The 24,013-nt window shown below is 43.7% G+C and overlaps 1 protein-coding gene across 1 annotated transcript; it reads right to left on the bottom strand.

Moving 5' to 3' along the window:
- Positions 1 to 1,629: 1,629 nt before the first annotated feature.
- On the bottom strand, positions 1,630 to 23,479 carry Shcbp1l (SHC binding and spindle associated 1 like). The gene is made up of 10 exons (XM_051148245.1): positions 23,125 to 23,479; positions 20,751 to 20,900; positions 17,544 to 17,758; positions 14,632 to 14,718; positions 14,339 to 14,557; positions 12,108 to 12,213; positions 7,326 to 7,479; positions 5,228 to 5,478; positions 3,516 to 3,638; positions 1,630 to 1,922 (listed from the first exon to the last, which is right to left on the bottom strand). The coding sequence occupies exons 1-10, from the start codon at positions 23,476 to 23,478 to the stop codon at positions 1,671 to 1,673; spliced, it is 1,911 nt and encodes a 636-aa protein (XP_051004202.1). The 5' UTR covers position 23,479; the 3' UTR covers positions 1,630 to 1,670.
- Between the last annotated feature and the right edge of the window lie 534 nt (positions 23,480 to 24,013).

Below are 24,013 nucleotides of genomic sequence, written 5' to 3'. Positions count from 1 at the left end.
TTTATGTAGTGTTTTCAAAGTTAACCACCATACTGGGGGCGGGGAGCAAAAGGGAATATCTGGGAAAAAAAATCAAATGCCAGTTAACAGGAAGCCATGTTCTATCAGATTTGAGGATTTCTGAAAGTGTCTGCACTCAGAATCTAGGCCTCTGCTATGGGAACAGACCTAGATAATAAAAGAGTGGTTACCTTTCAGATCTGCCCAAACAACAAATAGCCAAGCCCAGTTGTCACATAAGGTGATGAAGAACACAAGTGGAGCTTATAATTGGATTGGTGCTAAGAAAACTGTTTTTGGTTTCTATAATGGTTTCTGTATTCAGTGGAGGTTCTAAGCCTAAATGTTCAGAAGACTAAGTGCAAGGGTGCGTCTTTATGCCTTTATTTGTAGCACAAGATGTCTCAGACATCTGGGACAAATTGAAGTTTTGTCAGACTTAGTGGTCCTGGTTTTAGCTGTGTTAAAGACTTCTCACCCCTGACAGGAGCCTTGGTAACAGAACCTTTTAATGGCATAGTCCTTTGTCCAGCACATCAGAAGTTGGAGTTGCTAAAGAGTGTGGGTGAGGGGTTTCAAATAACTTAAAAGCCAGTACATAGGTAAATGGAGAGAAATGTGAAGCCATCTCTATTTAGTCAAATGAGGATCTTCAAGTATGTACACAAAGGCGCTGGCGGTGCCTTGGGATTTTCTATTGCTGTGGAAACTGACCCACCAAAAAGCACTTTGGGTTGGAAAGGGAAGTCAGGGCAGAGACGGAAGTAGGAACCATGAAGGGAAGGCTGACAGGCTTGTTTAGTGTTTTGATAACACCATCCAGGACACCTGCCTGGGAATGGCATGACCTACAATGGCCTGAGCCCTCCTACATGGTTAATCAAAAGTTTCTCACCCAAGCCTTGTGTCACACATCGTTAATTTCAGTACTCAGGAGGTGGATCTCTAAATTCAAGGCCATTGTGGTCTACGAAAAGATACCCTGCCTTGAAAACCAAAACAACCTCCCCCCCAAATCAATTGAAGTTCTCTTATGGATGACCTGCCTATCAAGTTAACAAAACACTAGCCAGCACAAGGCATAATGTGACAAAATTTTAGAGCATGTAAGGCTCAGGGTTCCCTTCCTGATACAAAGATACAAGCTGTATATCCCTTTGAGAAAATAGGTTGTAGGCAAATTGTCAAAGATGTTAATAGTCCTAGTCCTCAGACACTCAGTTCATACTTTATTATGGCCAGGTTCAGTTTGCTTACGTGATTTAGGTTATGGTCCCTGAGAAGGGAATAGCATTTGTATTGTCCAGGTGTACCTCATCTAACCAAAGTGGCCCAGGCTGGCCTCTTCACTCCAGTGGAGCTCTGGCTGACCTTGAACTTTGGGTTGTCCTGCTTCACCTCCTCAGTACTGGGATTATAAGCACACACCAGCACATGGGTGGATTTATATGGTGCTCCTGGTGATGGAACCCAGGGCTTTGTTTATGCATGCTAGGCTAGCATGATACCGAGCTACATCACCTAGTATCTTAAATAATACGTTAAAACGTAATTCAATGAAAGCATTTAAACGTTTTAATTTTTGAATTTAAAACTACAATATTTGTGAGATAACAAGAATCATTTATTACATTACTGAACTATAAAATATGAACACCTATCCAGATGCTTTAGCCCGTGACTATCCTCATATCCCCTTTTAAGTTTGCTTCTATCCTGTTGTTGTTCATTTCCACATTCAGAGTTTGCATGACCTTGGAGAGCATTTTATCATCTTTCTTGTCTCCTGAAGCAGCCCCTTTGTTGAGAGCTGCTTCAGCCACAATAAAGAACTGTTCCGATGGCTGAAGAATGCTCACTCCATAGCCATTGTTGTTGTAGATATGATTGTTAGTCATCTTCAGTTTGGGTGCTGGAAGAACCTGTTAAATTGGAATCAACTGTTCAGGATTTGATATGAAGACAAGCAGTAACAAACACAAGATTGCACTAAGACTCCCAGTCATAAGGGTTCTTTAGAGCTATGAGAGCTCAAAGAAATGTATGTTCCTCACATTCTACAGATGTGAATAAGAAAGGTGGGTTTTTTTTTTTTTTCATGTTTTTATCCTAAATAATTAGATAATTCTAGATAGGGATGCACCCTATTGACATTTGCAACATAAACATGAAAATGGTTTCAGATAACAAAATAGAAAAATACAATAGGTCAATGAAACACCTCGTGACTTGATAAAGACAGGTTGCCACTTTGTTCTTTACAGTAACCACTTGAAGGACAGTGACAGTAATGGAGAATTCACACACGTGTATCCGGTGAAAGCTTAACATTACTACACAGAGGAGTTGGGAGGGATCTAGTTTAATACAGTGCACTGTGGAGTTTTGTTGGATTTTGTTTGCTATGTGTTTTGCATAGTGTGTGTTTTGTCCTGCCTCTGCTTTCTTGTCTCTGATCACAGACAGTTCTACCCATTCACCAGGTGGTGTCAGTGTTGTGCTGTTCCATGGTCACTGTGATTAGTGAATGACCAGTAATTGCAGCATCACTTTGGAAACTGACAAGAACAAATTCTCAAACTTCACTCCAGACTTACTGCAATGGTAGCTAGGTTGTACCTCTGCAAGAGTGGTTAATAGTGATCCTGGTGCAAACTAACATTTTTGAGCAACTGGAAGATATTTAAGAACAGAAAAAGGGTAAATATGTTTTCTTTTTTTAATTTTTCAAGACAGGGTTTCTCTGTGTAGCCTTGGCTATCCTGCACTTGCTTTGTTTCAAAAGATGGTGGGACATACTCAGTGGCATTGCTGACTCATATGCATAACAGCCTGAGTTCAGTTGCCACTGTGTGTGCGCACGTGCACATCTGTCTGTGCAGAGATAGGCTTGTTTCCCATCAGTTATCATTTACTATATTTCATTATGTGTATGATTCCTTTTCAAGTAGAAAGAGCATCTGAACAAGATTATTACTCTTTTAATACTTGTGATAGTATTAAAATAGTACCAGGCCTCCAGGCATACCTATGAGGGATTATTTAGCCTCTGGCTGTGCCGGTGAGGGGATTATACTAATTAGGTTAATTGAGGTGGGAATACCCATCCTAAAAGGAGGTACCATTCCCTGGGTTAGGTCCTAGACATCATCTAGAAATCAATCTGAACATAAGCATTTAATTACTCCACTTGTGATGGTTGATGCGGTGTGTCCAGCTGCCTTAGGCTGCTTTGACCCTGCAATGATGAACTGTATCCCTCAGACTGTGAGCCTTTCTGCTTTTGTCAGCATTTCATCACAGTGACAGAAAAAGAAACCTGGCTTATCTAAAACCCTTAGAACACTTCTCCAGTGAGCACTATGACAAGCCTGGAGCACACACCATTAGTTCCAGCACTCAGGAAGCAGAGGCAGGTATGTGTGAGCTTGAGGCCAACCTGCTCTACATGGAATTCCAGGCCTGCCAGGGCTACATAGTGTGATCCTGTCTCAAAACAAACACTAAGACAATACCTTCATGTTAACGCCACCTAAGGTGCTTTTTGAACTGTCACTGGTTCTGAGATTGTTACAATGATGAATCTCATTCCCTTCCAAAATGGCTATGCTTCCAGGGTATAGTTCAACACCAGCACCCTGAAATTCAAAGCAAACAACACAAGTTACTAAAAGTTTCCACCCCCTGGGAATAGGGAAGTACAAATGCATGCCACCATGCCTGGCATATCTCCCACTTTAAAAAAAAAAAAAAAGATTATCTTTTAATTATGCACACTTGTTTACGTGTGCACAGACACATGCTTATGCTAATGTAGGTGCTGACAGGATACAGAAGAGGGCATCAGATCACCTGGAGCTGGAGTTACAGGTGGGTGTAAACTGCCTGAAGTAGGTTCTGCACAACGACTGAACTCAGGCTGGTCCTTTGCATTTAACCCTGTGCATCTTTCTAGCCCTATGTCCCCCACTTTCTAAGCTGAGTTAGTCTAGTTCCATGGAAAGATAATAAACAGTCTTTTGGGAAGTGTGGGGAAAAGCACTTGTGGAAGCGTGAGACCCTGAATCCAAACCCTTAGAACCAATGGAAAGCAGGCATGAAAGCATGCTGTCTAGCCCTAGTGCTTCTATGGTGATAGTGGAGGGGGAGATAGGGGAAGTTGTAGAGCAGTGGTTCTCAACCTTCCTGACGCTACAATCCTTGAACACAGTTCCTTCTGTTGTGGTGACCCCCAAACATAACATTATTTTATTGCTACTTCATAACTGTAGTCTTGCTACTGCTATGGATCAATGTGAACATCTGATATGTGGCCCCTGTAGGGTCATGGCCCACAAAGTGAGAGCCGCTGCTCTAGATGATCACAGGTCAACTAGCCTGGTAGGTGCAGCCATGGGAGAAAGGAAGAACCGATTACTGAAAATTGATCTATGTGCATACTTACACACAGAGTACTCAGGTGCACACATGCACACAAACATACTCGCATGCACACACACAAATAATAAAACAATTTTAATTACAGATTCCCTGTTTCAAATAAGGTTGAAGGGGCCAGCAGCATCTGGTTCCATTTAGACCCTCATGATGAACTGAAGGCTCATGGAAGGAGTGGGCAAGACTCTCAGGGAGCATATAATGACCGTAAGATGCTTTCATCAAAGATATCTTCCAGAACAATCTACAAGTCCTGCCTGGGGTTCCTGGAAGCATAACTTGCAAGAAGAGCAGGCAGGACTCAAACTCTCCTAGTGTTGGGGTTAAAGGGTTCCCTTATTGGCCTGCGAAATCAGGAGGGAGGCCAGAATCAAAGTTGAGGCCAGCCTGGTCTACATAGAGTGTCCAGAACAGCCAGGACTGTTACACAGAGCAACTCAAAGACCAAAAGAGAGGAGGAAGAAACTTCACTCCAGCATAGGAAGAAGGCCCTTCCTCTTGACCTACAGGTGGTACTCTACCCCCCTCCCTCCCAGCTCATTTGCCCTCTTTCATTATACACTCAATAAAAAATAAAAATAAATTTAAAAAAAGAATGAATGAGTGGAAAAAACAAAGGTCAAAGACAAGGGAGTCACATCCAAGGTTGTCCCTGACCTCCACCATGTCTATGAGCTGTCCACACCCACACTCCCACACCCGAACATGCATACAGTTGTTATCTTCTGTTTAAGACCACTCCAGATTGTTACTTATAGTCATAGAAGGCTATTCTTATAGAAGGAAATACCTGGGCACCAGTTATTTCACTGTCTTTGATTGTCAATGAGGCCCCTGTAAGAACGCACACGCCTGTTCCTTCACACTTTAGCAGGCAGTTTTCTAGAGTCAAGTGGCCAGACTCGACCACTACAATACCATCAACTGTCCCTTGTTGTATCAAAGAGAGTTGCATTAGTTTCACATTATCAGCTTTGGATACCACAAAACTGTCATGCGAAGGTTCAGAAGTAATCATAATTTCTTCTCTCTTCCCAACTCCTGATGCAGAGATACAAAAACAAATTAGTAATCAAAAAATTGAAAGTTCTTTTGTCATTCAATAATATATATTTTTACTTTCATTATGCATCTGTGCAAATAGGCACTATTGGCAAGTATCTATAATGCAGTCCTGTGTATGTATGCCTGCAGCTGTGCTCACCTGTACATAGGAGGCCATCTTCCTGCACTACTTTCTGCCTCCTTTTTTGAGAGAAGGCCTGTTGTTAGACATGGAATTTCAAGAAGACTAACTGGCCAGTAAGTCCCAGGGTCTGTCTGTCTCTACTTTCCTAGCTCTGGGTTACAGATGGATCCACTGCCACGGTAGTCATATGGATCCTCCTGCTTGCACAGAAAGCCCTTTATCCTCTGAGCCATCTTTCCACCCACATCTATAAGATAATCTTTGGGAATTAAGTTGATTACTTGATGTTGAAATCTGGTTTTTTGTTTGTTTGTTTGTTTGTTTTTGTTTTTCCAGACAGGGTCTCTCTGTGTAGCATTAGCTGTCCTGGACTCGCTTTGTAGACCAGGCTGGCCTCGAACTCACAGTGATCCATCTGCCTCTGCTTCCCGTGTGTTGAGATTAAAGGCATGCACCACCACACCCAGCTGAGATCTATTTTTATAATCAATCTAACCACATTTACTGTACTTATTCAACATACTTATTCCACTAATCATTTTCAACAAAACAACAACAACAACAATATACTACAAAGTCTCCCTCTTAGCTCAGGAAGCTGAGGAGCTCACTATGTAGCCCAGACTGGCTTTAAACTTATGCCCCAGCCTCCTAATGTTAGAATTATAGACATGAGGCACTGTGCCCAACTTCTAGATCTAATATATTTTCATATAATCAACAATTGTGTACAAATATGTAAGACAAAAAATGCACGACATCTTAATTTGCTTTTAGAACCATAATTAATTACCATAGCAACGACTCAGTGGGTAAAGGCACTTGCTGCAAAGCTGATGATCTCAGTTCTATTCTGTGGACTCACGTGGTAGAAAGAGAACCTACTTCCCAAAGCTGTCCTCTGACCTCTACACAGTCACACACACACACACACACACACACACACACACACACACACACACACACACCTGGCAGAGAATCCTAATCATACCAATAATATCTCTAACCAAACCAGTTGTCCAAAATTTAACATCAAGAAGGTTACATCTGTTTTAAAGTACTTACGTAATCTATTTATTTATTTTTGGTTTGGTTTTTTTAGACAAGGTTTCTCTGTGTAATAGCCCTGGCTGTCTTGGAACTCTTTTTGTAGACACGCTGGCCTTAAACTCACAGAATTCCATCTGCCTCTGCCCAGGTTGGTAAAATACATTTACAGTGAAGATATACTTGAATTTTTAAATGCATACATAGTAAGTTCACTATTTTCTTTTTACCATAATAAGAATACCCTCAAAGTGAACAGGGCACAAGAATTTTGATAGAAATATACATAGAAGTATAAAAAAAAAAAGATGGCAGGCGCTATTGTACAGTAGTGGAATGCTTGCCAAAGCAGGTTGCAAGGCCCCTAGTTTAATCCCAAGCACTACAGACAAAGAAAATATAATGAACCACTGGGCATCATGGTGCACTGTGTAGCTCCTGGCACTCACCAAGCTGATTCGGCGAGAGCCCACTTGAGCCTACAAGGTTGGGAGCAGCATGAGCAACATGCTCGTTACTGTAAAGGGCACCGGGATTTTGAGAAGGATAAACTTTCCTGGTTTCTGGTTGTTTGATTAGATATGCCCACAAGTACACAGTTTTCTCTACTCTATGGTGCTGTAAGAAAAGTTGCAAAGAGCTGCCCGCTAACCCTTTATAGTGATGTCATCAGTCAGCAAAGCCAGATTTGTAGCCTGATATTCTCCCGGGAAGATGACTACTATATCTCCACTGTAGCAACTGTCCAAAGCCAGATTCAAGTCGTCGTGCTGCTGCAAAAGTGTGTCTGAAGACAGGTTCTTCACCTGCAAAGGAAAAGCAAGTGAGGCGCCCTCAGCAGCGTGCCACCTGAGCACACTTCCTGGACACAGTCATTTTTCTCCACAAGGCTTACCTAGGTGGTGTGTATTCATCCAGTGACCATTATTAGTCCTCTACCAACTGCTGGGGATGGGTTACAGGCCAGAAGCCATTTTGAATACTTTGTATTACCTTAAGTGTATTACCTCAAGATCATGGAGGAGTGCTGGGGTCAAGCCTTAAATACAGGGCAAGTGACACTGGACCCTGCCCTCTTTCTTATGTACCAACTACCTTCTGCTATTGCTGCCACCACTACCTCTCCTCTTCCCCTCCTCCCCATAGTCTCCTTCTCCCTGCTCTCTTCCTCCTCCTCTTTCTTCTCTTTACATCAAAGTCTTCCTAAGTAGCCAAGGCTACCCTGGAACTTGATATCCTGTCTCATATTGAGAACACAGCATGTGCCACTATGCCCAGTTCTACTTTGTTTTTTAAAATACTTATTTAGTTGATTGTGTGCGCATGTGCAGGCACGGATGCAGCATGCGTGCGATCAAGTGTGTCAAGGACAAGTTGTGGCTGCTGACTCTCTCCATCTGCCCTGTGTGGTACCTCAGGTTATCAGCGCCCTCCCCTACTGAACCATTGCCAGCCCTGCTTTGCTCTCTTTAGCTCATAATGCCTTTCCAGTTGTGGGGAATTCACACAATTTCATGTATTGAAGATTCTGGAGTTACAAACAAAAAGTACAAAGATTTGCATTAGGGAGAGAAAAGGAACTTCATTAATTATCATGAAAAGCAATGACATCCATTTGTTTATCTACTTACTGAGATGGTATCTCACTATGTAGTCCTAGGTGACCTGAAAGTTGCTAGGTAGACCAGCCTGGCCTTAAACTCAGAGAGCCTTTTGTTTCCTGAGTGCTGGGTTAAAGGTATGAACCACTGTTGGAATACAGTCCACGAATGGAGTCATGCAAGGCTAAATAAAGTTGGCTATTGCAGGAGACGTTTATTGGCTCCACTCTTCTGGGTCTCACAGCTAACTAGAGCAGTAAGCACTAAGACAGGAAAGTAGGAATAAGGTTAGTGTGTAGTCTAAATGCTGATTTCTGTTACCGCCTGCCCACCCATGTTTGGTTGCAAGCTTTGTTCTAAGAATGTACTGTCTAAATGTTGTGTAAGCTGTGCTCTCCAATTGTCCCCCTGATATGTCAATAAAGCATCTTACAGCCAATCAATGAGCAGGGGAGAGGCTGGACTTCCTGTCAGCCAGGGGATGAGGAATTAGAAGAAGCAGGGGATGGAACCAAGGGATTCATCCACAGTGTAGAAGTCCAAGGAAGATTAGGAGGAAGGAGCTGGAGCTGAAGAAAGCTACAAAGTGCAAGTATCTCTGAGAGTAAAACACAATAAATAGAGGGTTAAGAACAGACTTAAACTGCTCAATATTGTGTTGTGAAGCCTTGTATTATAAAAGAGTCTCAATTATTTTTGTCTTAGCAGGGTTAAGAAATAAACTAATGGGCTAGAGAGATGGCTCAGCTGTTAAAGGCTAGGCTCACATCCATAAATATAAGAGTTTGGTTCCCAGCACCCACGGCTGTCTCTCCAGCCACCAAAAAAAAAAAAAAAAAAAAAAAAAAAAAAAAAGAAAAGAAAAGAAATAAACTAAGCCAGGTGTGGTGGTTCATGCCTTTAATCCCAGCACTTGGGAGGCAGAGGCAGGTGGATCACGGATCGCTGTAAGTTTGAGGCCAGCCTGGTCTACAAAGTAAGTCCAGGACAGCCAAGGCTACACAGGGAAACCCTGTCTCGAAAAACCAAAAAGAAGAAGAAGAAGAAAAGGAAAAGGAAGCTAAAGGAAACAAACACTGTTTTATAAAAATAACCTGATCTCAAAACTTACTACAAAGCCAAAATGATCAAGCAGTGTAGTGTCGAGATAAGGAAGACCTAGTCCAGTGGGATAGAACCAATGATCTAGAAACAGAACTTCCAGATAATAGTCAACAAAGGCCAGGTACATGGTGCACACCTGTAATCCCAGCACTCAGGAGGCAGAGGCAGGTAGATCTCTGTGAGTTCGAGGCCAGCCTGGTCTACAAAGAGAGTCCAGGACAGCCAGGGCTGTCTGCTTTTGCCCTCCACCCCGCCACTAAAAAGATGCTGTACTTCTTTGTTTTGTTTTTTGAGACAGGGTCTCTCTGTGTAGCCTTGGCTGTCCTGGACTTGCTTTGTAGACCCGGCTGGCCTCGAACTCACAATGTTCCACCTGCCTCTGCCTCCAGAGTGCTGGGATTAAACGTGTGGGCCACCATGCCTGGCTGATGCTATACTTCTTAATAAGCTGCTTGGCATAAGACATAGCTTATACAAGACTTCCTGGTCTCCTTATCTTCTGATCCCCTGGTTCTCTCTCTCTCAGGACCTGCCACTAAAGAATGACCTTCTTGTGATAAGTTTTGGCACTAGTAACCAATTCTGCTCACCAAACACCAAGAGAAACATCCCGACTCTTTTTATGTAGTCCGTGTGAAAAAATACCAACGGCAATAGCTTTGCCATAGCCTTCCAACATTTTTGTTACCAGTAAAGGCAACACACTGGAATTTTCTTCCCTGAGAAAAAGGAATCTGCCACACTATTGCTAAGGAATCACAAAGGCTGGTGGCCACAATCCAGTGAGTGAAGTGTGAAATAGTCTCTAGGAAACTGTTGGAAAGGAGGCTTCTTTGTATATAAAGATGGTATAGAATTTGATTGCCAGAAAATAAAAAAAGAAATTTTTTTTTTTTAAACAAATAATAGAAATAGGAGCTGTCCGGCTGGCTCAGGTGGTGAAAGCGCTTGTTGGCAAGCATGGCTCCCTAAGTTTAATACCTGTACCCCACATGGTGGAAGGAGAGAACTGGCTCTCACAAGATGTCCTCTGACCTCCACATGCACATTGTTTTTGTTTTTTGTTTTTTTGAGACAGGGTTTCTCTGTGTAGCCTTGGTTGTCCTGGACACGCTTTGTAGACCAGGCTGGCCTCGAACTCACAGCGATCCGCCTGCCTCTGCCTCCCGAGTGCTGGGATTAAAGGCGTGCGCCACCACGCCCGGCCTCCACATGCACATGTGACACATGCATCTTCCACAAAGTAAATAAACAAAGTGTAATAAAAAAGGGAGAACAATAGAAACAGGCCCGCCGGCAGACAAGAGCAGCTCTTAGCTCAGCTTTGTTTCTCACGCACTCCTCTTAGTGTTGCATGCCAACCTGGGTGGGTGGACCTCTCTGATTGTCTCATATGAAGCTTATTTTCCTGTCATACACTAATTTATTGATTCAATAAAAACTGTTAGCCAGCATCTACAGTGTGCTGAGATCACGCCTGGTGGTAAACACTCTAAAAGCACTATAATTGAATTTAGCAATGTAATGCATTCTTCAAAGTGCAGAAGGTTCCCCCCTCGACACAACCCCTTCAGTGGGGTCACAATATGAGGCCCAGGCTACCCTTGAATAAATGATCCTCCTGTCCAGTCCCCTGGGTAGCATCACCACATCCAACCCCAGAATTCTGAACAATGGAAAGTTACTCATTACATTGAAGACATGATAATGAGTCTGCGTGTGCTGCATGTACAGTGTATGTGTGAAGGTGACTGGGGCTATTAAAGTAATTCCTGAAAAACTAACTAGCAACTAGACAAATGCCAGGGCTATTTACTGAGACAGAGAGTTCTGGAACCTGAACAAGCCAGCGCATAAGATTGCAGATAGGTTTGGCCTGTTACTATCTGCTTTGGACTGTACACATACAAATGAAGCTAGAACAAGAGACTGATAAATAGGGAAAAGACAGTGCATGAAAAAGACGAATACTGAACACTGAGAACTCAGCGGGCAGGCGAAAGCATCCAGAGACAGTGAAAGCCAGGGTAGTACCAAGACAAAGCAAAGTAGAATAGTTCAGAGAGAGAGCGCGTGAGAGAGAGAGAAAGAGAGAGAGAGAGAGAGAGAGAGAGAGAGAGAGAGAGAGCGGAGAGGGGGAGGAGCGAGAGAGAGAGGAGAGAGGAGGGAGAGAGAGAGAGAGAGAGAGAGAGAGAGAGAGAGAGAGAGAGAGAGAGAGAGAGAGCTGTGAAATGCTATTAAGCATCAGGTTGGGTGGAAATAGTTACTTTTATATTGAAACAATTTATATGTGTTCAGAGGCTGGCTAAACATATTCCCCCAGGGCTCATTCAACCCAGGTTTCAGTTGGGTTACTTTTCCCAGTCAGCACTGTCAAAATCCTTTGACTTATGGCCCATCCTACATGTGCCCTGTACATAATCCTGTTACAGTATGTATTAGTCTATGCCATGGCTGTTGCTGTCTCTTTACTTGACCGTATCTCCATCTTGGAATCTGTGAAATGCATGAAGAATCCGCGCGTCTCTCTCACTGACTGCAGCCTCTTTTGTGGGTGTGTCTCTTGCTCTCTGGCAACATGGCCAGGGTGCTGTGGAGAGCGGTCAGTGCTTACCTAGTATGCCAACATGGAGATGGGATAAGGAGTACGCAAGGCATGATCACCAAGTCAGATGAGAACTGTACATCTGGGAGCTTAAGTGGATACACAGGAGGAAGGGGCTTCTTACCATGTCAGTCGTCATCACCTTTGCTACGATGTGTGTTATAGTCTTCCCAAAGTCTCTCTTCCCTTTTCTACGTCTCAGAATCCTTGGAAAGAAAGGTCCATGAACTCTATAGCAGAAAATATTTGTGAGTAAATTAACATGGAAAAAATTTTGTACGCTACCAAGGTTTGTTAGCCACAAGCATGTTAAGAGCAGTGAGCAACCTGAGAGCAATTTAACAAGAGCTTTCATTTTGATTGATTGATTAACTTAGGGTTTTTGAAACAAGGACTCACTATGTGGGTCTGGCTGCCTGGAACTCTATATATAGAGCAGCCTTGCAGAAAACTCAGTGATCCGCCTGCCTCTGCCTCCTAAGTGCTGGGATTAAGTGTGTGCACTGCCAACCCTGGCCAGAAATCTTTTAGACAACTGATGCTTATATTTTTAAAGATTTGTTTATTTATTATTATGTATACAGTGCTCTCTCTGCATGCACATCTCTGCATGCCCGCCAGAAGAGGGCATCAGATCTCATTATAGATGGTTGTGAGCCACCATGTGATAGCTGGGAATTGAACTCAGGACCTTCAGAAGAGCAGTCAGTGCACTTAACTTCTGAGCCATCTCGCTAGCCCAACAATTGATATTTAAACCTTACATTCTAAAATCTTTTTGTTTTTAGGGGATTGTTCTTTGAAATGGAGAAATCCAGCTGGGTGGTGGTGGTGCACACTTTTAAATCCAGCACTGGGGAGGTAGAAGCAGGTGTATCTCTGAGTTCGAGGCCAGCCTAGTCTATAGAGTGAGTTCCAGGACAGCCAAGGCTACACAGAGAAATCCTGTCTCAAACAAACAAACAAACAAACAAATAAATAAAATAAAATGGAGAAATCTTCATACAACCTGCTGTAGCCATTGACTTCCATTACAGTAGGGAAGAAATCTTGATCTTGCTTCATAATCTACTCTTGTAGGTTTATATATAAGGAAGAAGTGGGTTGTGTCTTGTGATACAGAGGCATAAAAGTTTTGGGACATGCTTAACTTTTTTTAAAAAAGCTTTGTCTTTATTTACATATGGATGTGTGTCTGTGGGAGAGGGTGTGTGTGTGAGTGCAACGCCACAGAGGCCAAAATTGGGAGTCAGCCTTCCCACTCCTCCCCCAGAGCGGTAGTTACAGGTTGTCAGCCACCTGACACGGATGCTGGGCACCGAATCCCAGTCCTCTGCCAATGCAGCAAGCACTCTCAACTGCTGCGCTCACTCTTCGGCTCCCTTGATTTTTAGATATTATTAGTGAACAGGTTACTTTCATTTTTTAATGATGTGACTTAGAAAATCCACAGCCTGCTGCCCTCTGAGCAGGATTATCTCTTTACCACTGGCCTTTTTCTCTCTTTTGACTTTTCTTCACGCGCCCTCTTTCCCATCAGGGGAAAGCGTTAGTGTATCATCCCTGTCAGCCCAAAGCTGCAGTCATACACAATTACCAACCATTCCCTTAGGTCTAGTCTCTTGGCTTCTCCGAAGCACTTTATTGCTTGATAAGGGAAACAGCTAAAATTAAAACAAATTTCCAATATTCATGTTGTACCTTATGCTTAACTCACAAACAGGGCATCATCGTCACTATTACTATTTTGTTGTTGTTGTTGGTTTTTTTTTTTATGGTCTTTAGAGTCAGGGTTTCTCAGTGTAGCCTTGGCTGCCAACACACGGAGATCTACCTGCCTCTGCTTGATTAGCTGTTTTTTGTTGTTGTTGTTGTTGTTGTTGTTTTTAAGATTTATTTATAGAGCCGGGCGTGGTGGCGCACGCCTTTAGTCCCAGCACTCGGGAGGCAGAGGCAGGCGGATTGCTGTGAGTTCGAGGCCAGCCTGGTCTACAAAGTGAGTCCAGGATGGCCAAGGCTACACAGAGAAACCCTGTCTCGAAAAACAAAACAAAACAACAACAACAAAAAAAACAAAGATTTATTTATTATGTATATATAGTGTTCTGCCTGCATGTACGCCTGCATGCCAGAAGAGGGCACCAGATCACATTATAGATGTGGTTGCTGGGAATGGAACTTTGGAAGAGTAGCCAATGCTCTTAACCTCTGAGCCATCTCTCCAGCCCGATGTTGTTGTTGTTGTTTTTAAAGAGGCTCTCATGTAGCCTGGGCTTGCCTAACGATCCCCGCAAACGCTAGCACACAAGAACACCCATGCTCCTCCGGGGCTCCTTCAACGGAACAAATCCTTACCGCAGGCGCAAGTCTTCCCACATTTTCAACAGCCCGCAGAGCATCACTATCTCGTAGTATTTCTTCCAGCACTCGACGGCCTCAGCCGCAGATGGGTCTTCTTTAATGTTGTTCTGGTACTCGATGAGCTCAACACGCTTGTTTTTGTATTTCTCCAGCGTTTTCTTGAAGCGCTGCGCGATGGGGCCGGGGATTGTGCCGTCCTGTATATCACACCACCTAGGAAGGAGCAACGGAGTTAGTTACACGCTGCTCCCTCACAAGCGGCTCAAGGCTTTCTCAGCTCTACTTACAGGTTAATTCTCTCTTCGATTAGGGCAGTATAATTGTCACAATTTTCTTCGTCATCCCAGTCTCTCCAAAGAAAATCATAAAAAAACCTACAATAAACCAAATTAGGATGACAGTAACTAACAACATGTAGACCATGTTCAGAAGCTTCTAAAAGAATTTCATGTCAAAACTTAATATGAATCCTAATTTTTAAAAAATTACATGTATTTAATGTGTGCACTCTCACCACAATGTGAACTTTGGAAGTCAGAGAGTGGCTTCCTATGTGGTCGTTAGTCGGGCGTGGTGCCGCAAGCCTTTAATCTAAGCACTCGCGAGGCAGAGGCAGGCGGATAACTGTGAGTTCGGGGCCAGCCTGCTCTACAAAGTGAGTCCAAGACAGCCAAGGGTTTGATGGGGCTCCCAGCAAGGCTTAGGACCAAGCACCTTTACCCCGAGCCATGACCATGACCCCCTCCTTCACCTCTCCACACCTTAATTTTTGCAGTGGTAGGAGTTGAACTTAGGACCTCACACATGCTGGGCAAGCACTCTAACTGTGAGCTATATTCCCAGCCCAAATCTTAATTATTTATTTGGGGTTTTCGAGACACGATCTCTCTGTGTAATAGTTCTGGCTGTCCTGGGATTATCTTTGTAGACCTGGCTGGCTTTGAACTCAGAGTGATTCTCTTGTCTCTGCCAAATGTTAATTTTCTTAAGGAAAATATTTTGAAGGCGAGCATGGTGGAGCACGCCTTTAATCCCAGCACTTGGGAGGCAGAGGCTGGCAGATCTCCGTGAGTTCAACGCCAGCCTGTTCTACAAAAGGGAGTCCAGAATAGGTAGGGCTGTAGAGAAACACTGTCTCAATCCCTCCCCCCCACCAAAAGGACAATATTTTAAAATAGTCTATGAGTGAACCAATAATAAGAGGAGATCAAACTTTAAACATTAAATGCCCTGGACTATATTTTTTGTTACTAAAGATAAGAAATTGGCTAGGCAGTAGTGGCATATACTTTTGGCCCCAGCACTCAGGAGGCAGAGGCAGGAGAATCTCTGAGTTCGAGGACAGCCTGATCTACAGAACCAGTTCCAGGACAGCCTGAGAAACCCTGTCTCAAAAAAACAAACAAATATCTGTCTCAAAACAAAATAAAACAAACAAAAAACCAAAAGGAAAAAGAAAGAAACAAAGAAAGAAAATAGAGAGGCTGTGGTGGCACACATCTTTAATCCCAGAACATGGGAGGCAGAGGCAAGAGGAACTCTTGAGTTTGAGCAAGCCTGGTCTACAGAGTGAGTTCTAGGACAAACAAACCCTGCCTTGAAAAATCAAAAAGGAGGAGGAGGATGAGAAGGTGGGAAAAAAAAAAAAAAACCCAGTGTTTCTGGAAATGAGATTATAAAATTCAGGTGTTAAATTTTATAGAGTTGAGCTATGACTTTGTTCAACAAAGAAATAATTTGCAAGATTTAACACAATTTGTATGGGAAAAGAACATTAGAAAAACATAAGCATGTCATAAATACGCCTTTGTTCGTAGATAACTCTGTCTAAATGTTGCCAGCTTATAACAACCTATCACACCACCAACAATGACATCTAGTGTTTGTAATGTCCTCATATGTTTTTTTTATTAAATTTTTTTTATTAATTTATTCTTGTTACATCTCAATGTTTATCCCATCCCTTGTATCCTCCCATTCCTCCACCCCCCCATTTTCCCATTATTCCCCTCCCCTATGACTGTTCCTGAGGAGGATTACCTCCCCCTGTATATTCTCATAGGGTATCAAGTCTCTTCTTGGCTACCAGCTGTCCTTCCTCTGAGTGCCACCAGGTGTCCCCCTCCAGGGGACATGGTGAAATGTGAGGCACCAGAATATGTCCTCATATGTTAAAAAAACAAAATCAAATATATTTCAGATGCTGTCTTGGTGACTTAACTATCAACTTGACACAGCCTAGAGTCTCTTAAGAGACTATCAGTTGAAGGATTGCCCAGATCAGATTGGGCTGTAGGCATGTTTGTGGGCAATTGTCTTGATGGTTAATTGATGTGAGGGCACAGCCCACTGTGGGCAGCAGCATCCCATAGGCTAGTGGTCCTGGGCTGTATAAAAGCTAGTTAAGTATGAGCCATCAGGATCCAGCAAGCAGTATTCCCTCCACGGTGTCTCCCTTCAGGTTTCTATAGAGACTTGACTTACATGATAAGACTGTGACCTGGATGTGTCAGTCAAATAAACCCTCTCCTCCTCTAAGCTGCTTTTGCTCAGTGTTTTATCACAATAGACATCTAAGACAGATGCTTAAACACACATAGGAGTGGCTAACCATTTCTAGAATCTGTTTTCTTTTTGAGACAAGGTGCCATTTAGATCAGGCTGTCTTTCAGCCTCCTATGCAGCTAATGACCACCTTAAACTCTACCTCTCCAGTGCTGGGATCATAGGGTCTGCCATTGCCCCTAGATTCCACAGATTTTTTTAAAGTTTTACTTATTTATTTGAGAAAAGGTCTTACTATGTATCCCTGGATGGCCCGGGCCTTGTTATATAGACCAAGCTGGTCTCAGACTCATAGAAACCCACTTGCCTCTACCCCCTGACTGTTAGGATCAAAGGAATTCACTATCATATATAGCTTATAACACTTCTTAACTCAATTTTTATAAAGTACAAGAAAAAAAAAAAACAGGGCAAACCTTCCATTACCCATATCTAATACTTATACAATTTGTAAACTAACAGAGTTACAAGTCTATTATGTTAAGAAGGGGTAAATTAATTCTAAATAAGTCAGTTCACCAGTCTCAAGTAAATAAATAATAGATATAAGGTGTTTATATGAGCAAAACTTACACATGAAATGAGCTGCTGGATAAAGTAATTTTAAATTTCAGAAGTGAGAAAGCCCTGTTACCTTACAACTTCCAAGGCTTGAGCAATGTCACGGACATGGGCATCTTGTCCTTCAATGGGATACACTTCCAGGAGAGGCGCACTGTACTCCAGTTCCCCAAGGACCTCGTCCACCAAGTCCCTCGAGATGTTTGCAATGTTAGAAGAAAAGGGCTCAGCCACAGCAACTGTCACTTTGAAACAAGACGTTGAGTTCTGGCGTGGTTTACATGTCACCTAGGATAAATATCATACAGGAGGCAACTGCAAATATCCAGAATGTTCCAGGATTTCTAATATATGAGCTAGTCACGACGTTGATTCTTCTAAATTATTTTTGATTGGTTTGTTTGCTTTTCCAGACAGGGTTTCTCTGTGTAGCTCTGGCTTTCCTGGACTCACTCTGTAGACCAGGCTGACCTTAAGCTCAGAGATCCACCTGTCTCTGCCTCCTGAGTGCTGGGATTAAAAGTGTGTGCCATCATGCCCAGAGTTAATCCCAGAATTTGAGAGGCTAAGGCAGGAGGCTTCCTAAAAGTTTGAAGTTTTGTCTTGACTACAAAATGAGTTCCTGGACATTCTGGACTACAGAATGGAATCTTGTCTTTAAAAAGAGGTTATCAGCTGGGCAGTGGTGGCACACACCTTTAATCCCAACACTTGGGAGGCAGAGGCAAGCTGATCTCCTAGAGGTGTCTAAAGCACCTGGGTGTGTTGGTGCATGCCCTGTTTGCCTGTAACCCAAGCACTCAGAAACCAGGGCCAGGAGAACCAGCATGATATTAATACTTATGCGATATATATATTATGTTGAGTTCAAGGCTAGCCAGAACAACACAGCAAGAACTCCCTCTCAAATAAAATAAAATAAAAATATTCTAAAGTAGTATAATTTGCAATATTGCTATTTTTAGAATAGGACAGAAAAAGACATGGTGGTGCGTACCTTGAATCCCACACTCAGAAGGCAGAGGCAGGAGGATCTCTATGGATCAATCCAGCCTGGTCTACATTCGCAGTTCCAGTCCAGCCAGGGCTACAGAGTGAGACCCTGGCTAAAAAAAGGAAGAAGAATGGGGGGGAGAGAGAGAGAGAGAGAGAGAGAGAGAGAGAGAGAGAGAGAGAGAGAGAAGAGAAGAGAAGAGAAGAGAAGAGAAGAGGAGAGAGAGAGAGAGGAGAGAGAGGAGAGAAAAGAAAAAGGCAAAAAGACAAATTAAATAATGGACATATTTTACGTAAAACCTTAGACTTTGGTAGAATGTTTGAAAAATCTTATGTAAGGGGGCCAGACATGGTGGCACCCTCCTTTAATCCCAGCATTCAGGAGGCAGGGGCAAGTGGATCTCTTTGTGAGTTCAAGGACAGCCTGATCTACAAAGTGAATCTAGGACAGCCAAGGCTACACAGAGAAACCCTGTCTTGAAAAATGAAGAAGAAGAAGAAGAAGAAGAAGAAGAAGAAGAAGAAGAAGAAGAAGAAGAAGAGAAGAGGAGGAGGAGGAGGAGGAGGAGGAGGAGGAGGAGGAGGAGGAGGAGGAGGAGGAGGACGAGGACGAGGAGGACGAGGAGGACGAGGAGGAGGAGGAGGAGGAGGAGGAGGAGAGAAAGAAAGCCAGTCAGTCTTATGTAGGGAAGGCTCAGCAGGTAAGCACACTTTCTACCAAGCCTCATGACAAGATTTTGACCTGAGACCCACATAGAAGGGGAGAACTGACTCCCACAAGTTGTCATCTGACTTGTGGCATGTGTGCAAATGCACATGTGCAATTGCACACGCACACAGATAAAATGTCAAAAACTAGGGAGATCCAGCCCATATAATGCAAATTTCCATGGAACCTCAGGAATGCTAGGAAGCTTGTTGGGAGTCTGGGGCTGTAATTCGCTAAGGAAAAGGCATGGCTGGGACACTGGCCTTGCTTTCAGTAGTGTGTGGTGTGCACATGCTGAGGCAATGTGTTATAATGTTAAGTTCCCACAGAAGACTTGATTAGAAGAAAGCCCCAATTTATACTACTAAACACGTGCCCACATTTCCTGCCACGAGCGGAGACCACCTACTCTTTATGCACGTGAAAAGCTTCCGGAGACACTATAAAAGATCCAGGCAAAAACTGCCCAAGATCTGAAAATGAAAAACCCTCCTAAACCACTGAGTATTGTTGAAAAATTAGCTAATCATTAGGCTCTCATGTTCTAATTGCGTTACTGGAAAGGCACCAATTCTTTATCTGAAAAAGTATCAATAACTCTTTTTTTCCACCCAGCATGTATATTTTAGTTGCTTCCAAGTAGCGTATGATGTGATAAGTATCAAGGTTTTTGTGGCCAAAACAGCCTATTTGAAACATGTGTTGGCGAGCGAGCTAGCTCAGGGGGCTGAGGGGCTTGCCAGCGAGCTCCACTCTCTGAGTTCGCGCCCCAGAACTCACAGAGCGGAAGCCGAGAACTGACTCCTGAAAGCTGTCTTTGGGCCTCCACACACATACTGTGGTATACATGCATGCATGTAAGAGGGTGTACACACACACAATATTTTTTAAAAATTGAAAAATAATCTCATGGAGGACAGAAGCACCAGTCACGAATATAATATTAATTGATATTAACTCCCATACAAGGATAATAATCAATAAGTGACTCATATGTATGACACCAAATGAACTACACTATGCAGCCGTGGACTGAATGGCTCGGAAGCTTAGGTGACGCCTTACAAGTCAGTCACACTGACAAGGTCAAATTTTGACAACAGTTTTCTGACCCAATTTCCTTTCCTCATCTGAACCAATGTATATAAAATTTAGATAAATAAAAGGGACATAGTAGACCACTTGTAAAAGGCCCAACTTACTAATTCTTTAAGTGATATATTTTTGTTGCTTTTTTTTTTTTTTTTTTTTTTTTTTTTGTCACCTGGCTGCCCCAGAACTCTCTCTGTAGACCAGGCTAGCCTCCAACTGCCTGCCTCTGCCTCTATGGTAAGAAATACAGTTTTGACAGAATTTGGGCAACTGAAACTTAGCTAATAATTATTATTCAATGCTACCAGATCCTAGTTCGTCATTAATTGTCCCCAAGTATAAGTATGCCAGTGCTCATCTTTATCTTTTCCACACACTCATCTGTTTGATATTTGTATGAATATTACAGTTGCAGATTAATAAAAAAATTTCCATCATGAAAGGGGCTGCTAAATTCATTCAAAGAACAAAGCCAGTGAAATTTACCTCGACAAGTATACCAACAAAAGGAATGGAAGCCTCTTCGTACTTCTCAAAGAACAGCTCTGGGTTGCTCTTCCAGACTCCGAGCCATTTGTCCTTCATTCTCAGCTTTTCGGACAGGTATGTACTCATAGCTTCATCTGCGTCTTCTGCCTAATGAGAGAGAAGACACCGAGGTGGAGGTAAACATAAACCTGAAGATCCGAGTTCAATTCCCAGAGCCCCCGTGAAAGTGAAAGCCGGGCATGGTGGCGCACGCCTGTGATCCCAGCACTTGGGAGACAGAGGCAGGCAGATCTCTGTGAGTTCGAGGCCAGCCTGGTTTACAAAGTAAGTCCAGGACAGATAGGGCTGTTACACAGAGAAACCCTGTCTTGGAAAAACAAACAAACAAACAAACAAACAAACAAAAATGGCATTGCCTATTTAAAATATTCAGAGGCATGCCTGTGATCCCAGCACATAGGAAGTCAGTACAGAAGGATCTGGGTTTCAGGCCAGTGCCCATAACAGAGTGAATTCAAGGCCAGCCTGGATTGCATGAGATTGGCTCAAAAACCAACCCAACAAAAAATTCAGTACATATAAATTTTAAATTGCACTCCACTTTATAAAACAAGTGAGTGTATTAAACACTCAGTAAATATTTGCCCATTTGATTTTTGTATATAAAGTCAGCTACTTAAAAGGTAAGTAATCCAAACTATTATGAAATTCATTAGACCATAATCAATGATAGAATAATTTATACAAATATTTCCACTTATTTTTAGCAGAATGACACCCAATCCTCAATATCTGATTAAAAATAGGTACTTACACAGTCTAAGTTTTATGGTAATGATGCTTTTGAAATTAAAAAGTTTCTCCTGTCTCTAAGCAAACCTTATTTAAAACACACACACACACACACACACACACACACACACACACACAAGAAATACATGTCCACTACTGTGGGGAATTCTGTACCTCCAATATGGGGAGGCAGAGGCAGGAGGAGAGTCACCACTAATCGAAGGCTACGCTGGACTACTTAGTGAGCTCCACGTAGCCAGGACTACGTAGTGAGACTCTCAAAAATCAAAAGGGGCGGGGGCGAAAAAAGAGTATAAGAAATGCTAAGACAACTAGTTAAAACTGTGCTAACATGGCACTGTTGAGCTCAGGCTGTTTCCTCTCAGCAGTTCTGCGTGCCTATTCTCCCAGCCATCTGTCACGGCCCCCTCCAGGCTTGCTTGCCTTTTAACCTAATCATAAGCATGAATTTACAACTGCGCAGTTTTCCACTGTGTGACGCCATCGAAGTTCTTTGGGCAATCCTCCTGCCTCTGCTTCCTGAACGCCGGCATCGCAAAGGTATGTCACTATGCCTGCCTCGTTGTAGTGTTTCCCCCGCTCCATCCTCCTCCTTCCCCTTCTCCAAGAGTGCAAGAATTGTGTCAATAAAAGCACAGTGTGTGGGCGATATTGGGGATCAAAGGCAGCACTTTACGCACCCTGCCACTTGAACTGCACCTCCAGCTGTTTCTTTACCGTGGAGACAAAAATCTCCCCCATGTAACCCTGGGATGACCTTAAACTCATGATCCTGAGTACTGGGATTACAGGCATGTGCCTCCACCTGGGAGCCAGGGCAGGGTAGATCCTGGTGAGTTCTGGGATGGCCTGGTTTACATAGCAAGTCCCAGGACAACCAAAGCTACATAGAAACCCTGCCCCAAGGGAGGGGAAAAAGAAAAAAGGAACAAAGGCTTGGGTAACCATGCTCGGCCGCCAATTTTTAAAGCCATCACTTCAACCAATATACTTGTACATGAATTTTTCTGTTATACACTTTACAAAACAAAATTGTATTAAAATGTGTACTATTCAGCAAGGCCTGGTGGTGCATACCTTTAATCCCAGCATTTGGGAGGAAGAGTCAGGTGGATCTCTGTTAGTTCGAGGCCTGCCTAGTCTATTGAGTGAATCGAGGACAGCCAAGGCTACACAGAGAAACTCTTGTCTTGAGAATCCAATATAAATAAATAAGAAAAAAATGTATACTATTTGTTTTCTTTGGTGTTAACAGGCATTCCATACAAAACATCTATCTACATCATGGCTTGCTGACTGGGAGCCTTTTTTTTTTTTTTTTTTTTGAGAAAGGGTGTCTCTTTGTACACTAAGATGTATGCCCAGGCTGTGATGAGCCCTCCATGGCCTCATCTTTAGGAGGCGTCATTTTAACCCACAATGTCTAAGGGTCTGGGCACGGCTAAGAGGGCCACTCTGTACACCTTGAATCCGGGAGACTGTTCTCAAGGGACAGATTTGCTTCCCTCTCTGTGGGAGGGACCCAGCCTCCCCGAATTATCCCTCTGCGGCTTCGCACCTTCGAGCCCTGCAGCACCTGGTCGCAGTACAGAGCCACCTTCTCGCTGCGCCACATGCCCCTCATGGGGGATGCGCAGAGCGGCGGCAGGGGCTGCGCCTCCTCCTGGTCCTCGGGCACCGGGGGCACGGGCACCAAGTCACCCGTCTCGGCCTGAGAGACCGGCGGGAGCTGGAGCCGGCGCCGCGCCGCTTTGCCCTTCACAGGGCGCGGGGAAGCCACCACCGAGCGCACCGGGGACGTGAGGCCCTGAGCCGCTGAGTCCCTTGGGGTGTCTGGGACGGCCTGCTCCGCTTGCGGGCTGATACTGCAGACAGCAGCCTCGGGCTCGGAGATCCTGAGGTCCGACTCCATGTTCGTGCGGCAACCGTTGGCCGCCTTCCCCGCGCGGGACCGCGCAGCCGGTGCGCGCTCCTCGGGCGCGTGCACAGGCTGGAGCTGAGGGCAGATGCCTGAACAGCGGGAGCGAACCGCTTAGCTGGGGGTGCCCTGCCTCTGACTCCGCCCAGTGCTCCTTGGAATCGCCTAACCCCAGAACCCAGGAGTCCCATTTTCTTTGGTCCTGAAACATTGCAGGCTTAGGCTAGAGCCAAATTCCCTACGAAGCCAGGGATGACTTTGAACTTCTAATCCTCCACTTCCCGAGTGCTGGGTTCACAGGCCTGCGCCACCCACAGTTCAGTGCATGCAAGGCAACCACTCTGCCGATAGAACCATATCCCTATATTCCCAGGCCAAGAAAACATGTTTTTATGCTAGGAAGCAATTGTAACTGGGCGGCTGGTTATTACAAGAGAAAACTCTGGGGATAGATATAGCCACTTGGGGACACCTTTCCACGGGGATCCAAGTTCAACTGTTACTTCATATCTTAAATGAACTGCTTTTT

Source organism: Acomys russatus, chromosome 6 (assembly GCF_903995435.1).
Source record: "Acomys russatus chromosome 6, mAcoRus1.1, whole genome shotgun sequence".
Taxonomy (NCBI): Eukaryota; Metazoa; Chordata; class Mammalia; order Rodentia; family Muridae; genus Acomys; species Acomys russatus.
The sequence above is the reverse complement of the archived record's forward strand: the minus strand, read 5'-3'. Positions and strand labels throughout refer to the sequence as shown.

Coding starts and splice junctions, on each gene's coding strand:
- Shcbp1l (XM_051148245.1), bottom strand. CDS start 23,478: ATGGAGTCGGACCTCAGGATCTCCGAGCCCGAGGCTGCTGTCTGCAGT. Junction 14,719..17,543: donor CAAGCCTTGGAAGTTGTAAG/GTAACAGGGCTT, acceptor GGTTTATTGTAG/GTTTTTTTATGATTTTCTTT. Junction 1,923..3,515: donor TAGGTGGCGTTAACATGAAG/GTATTGTCTTAG, acceptor CCAATTTAACAG/GTTCTTCCAGCACCCAAACT.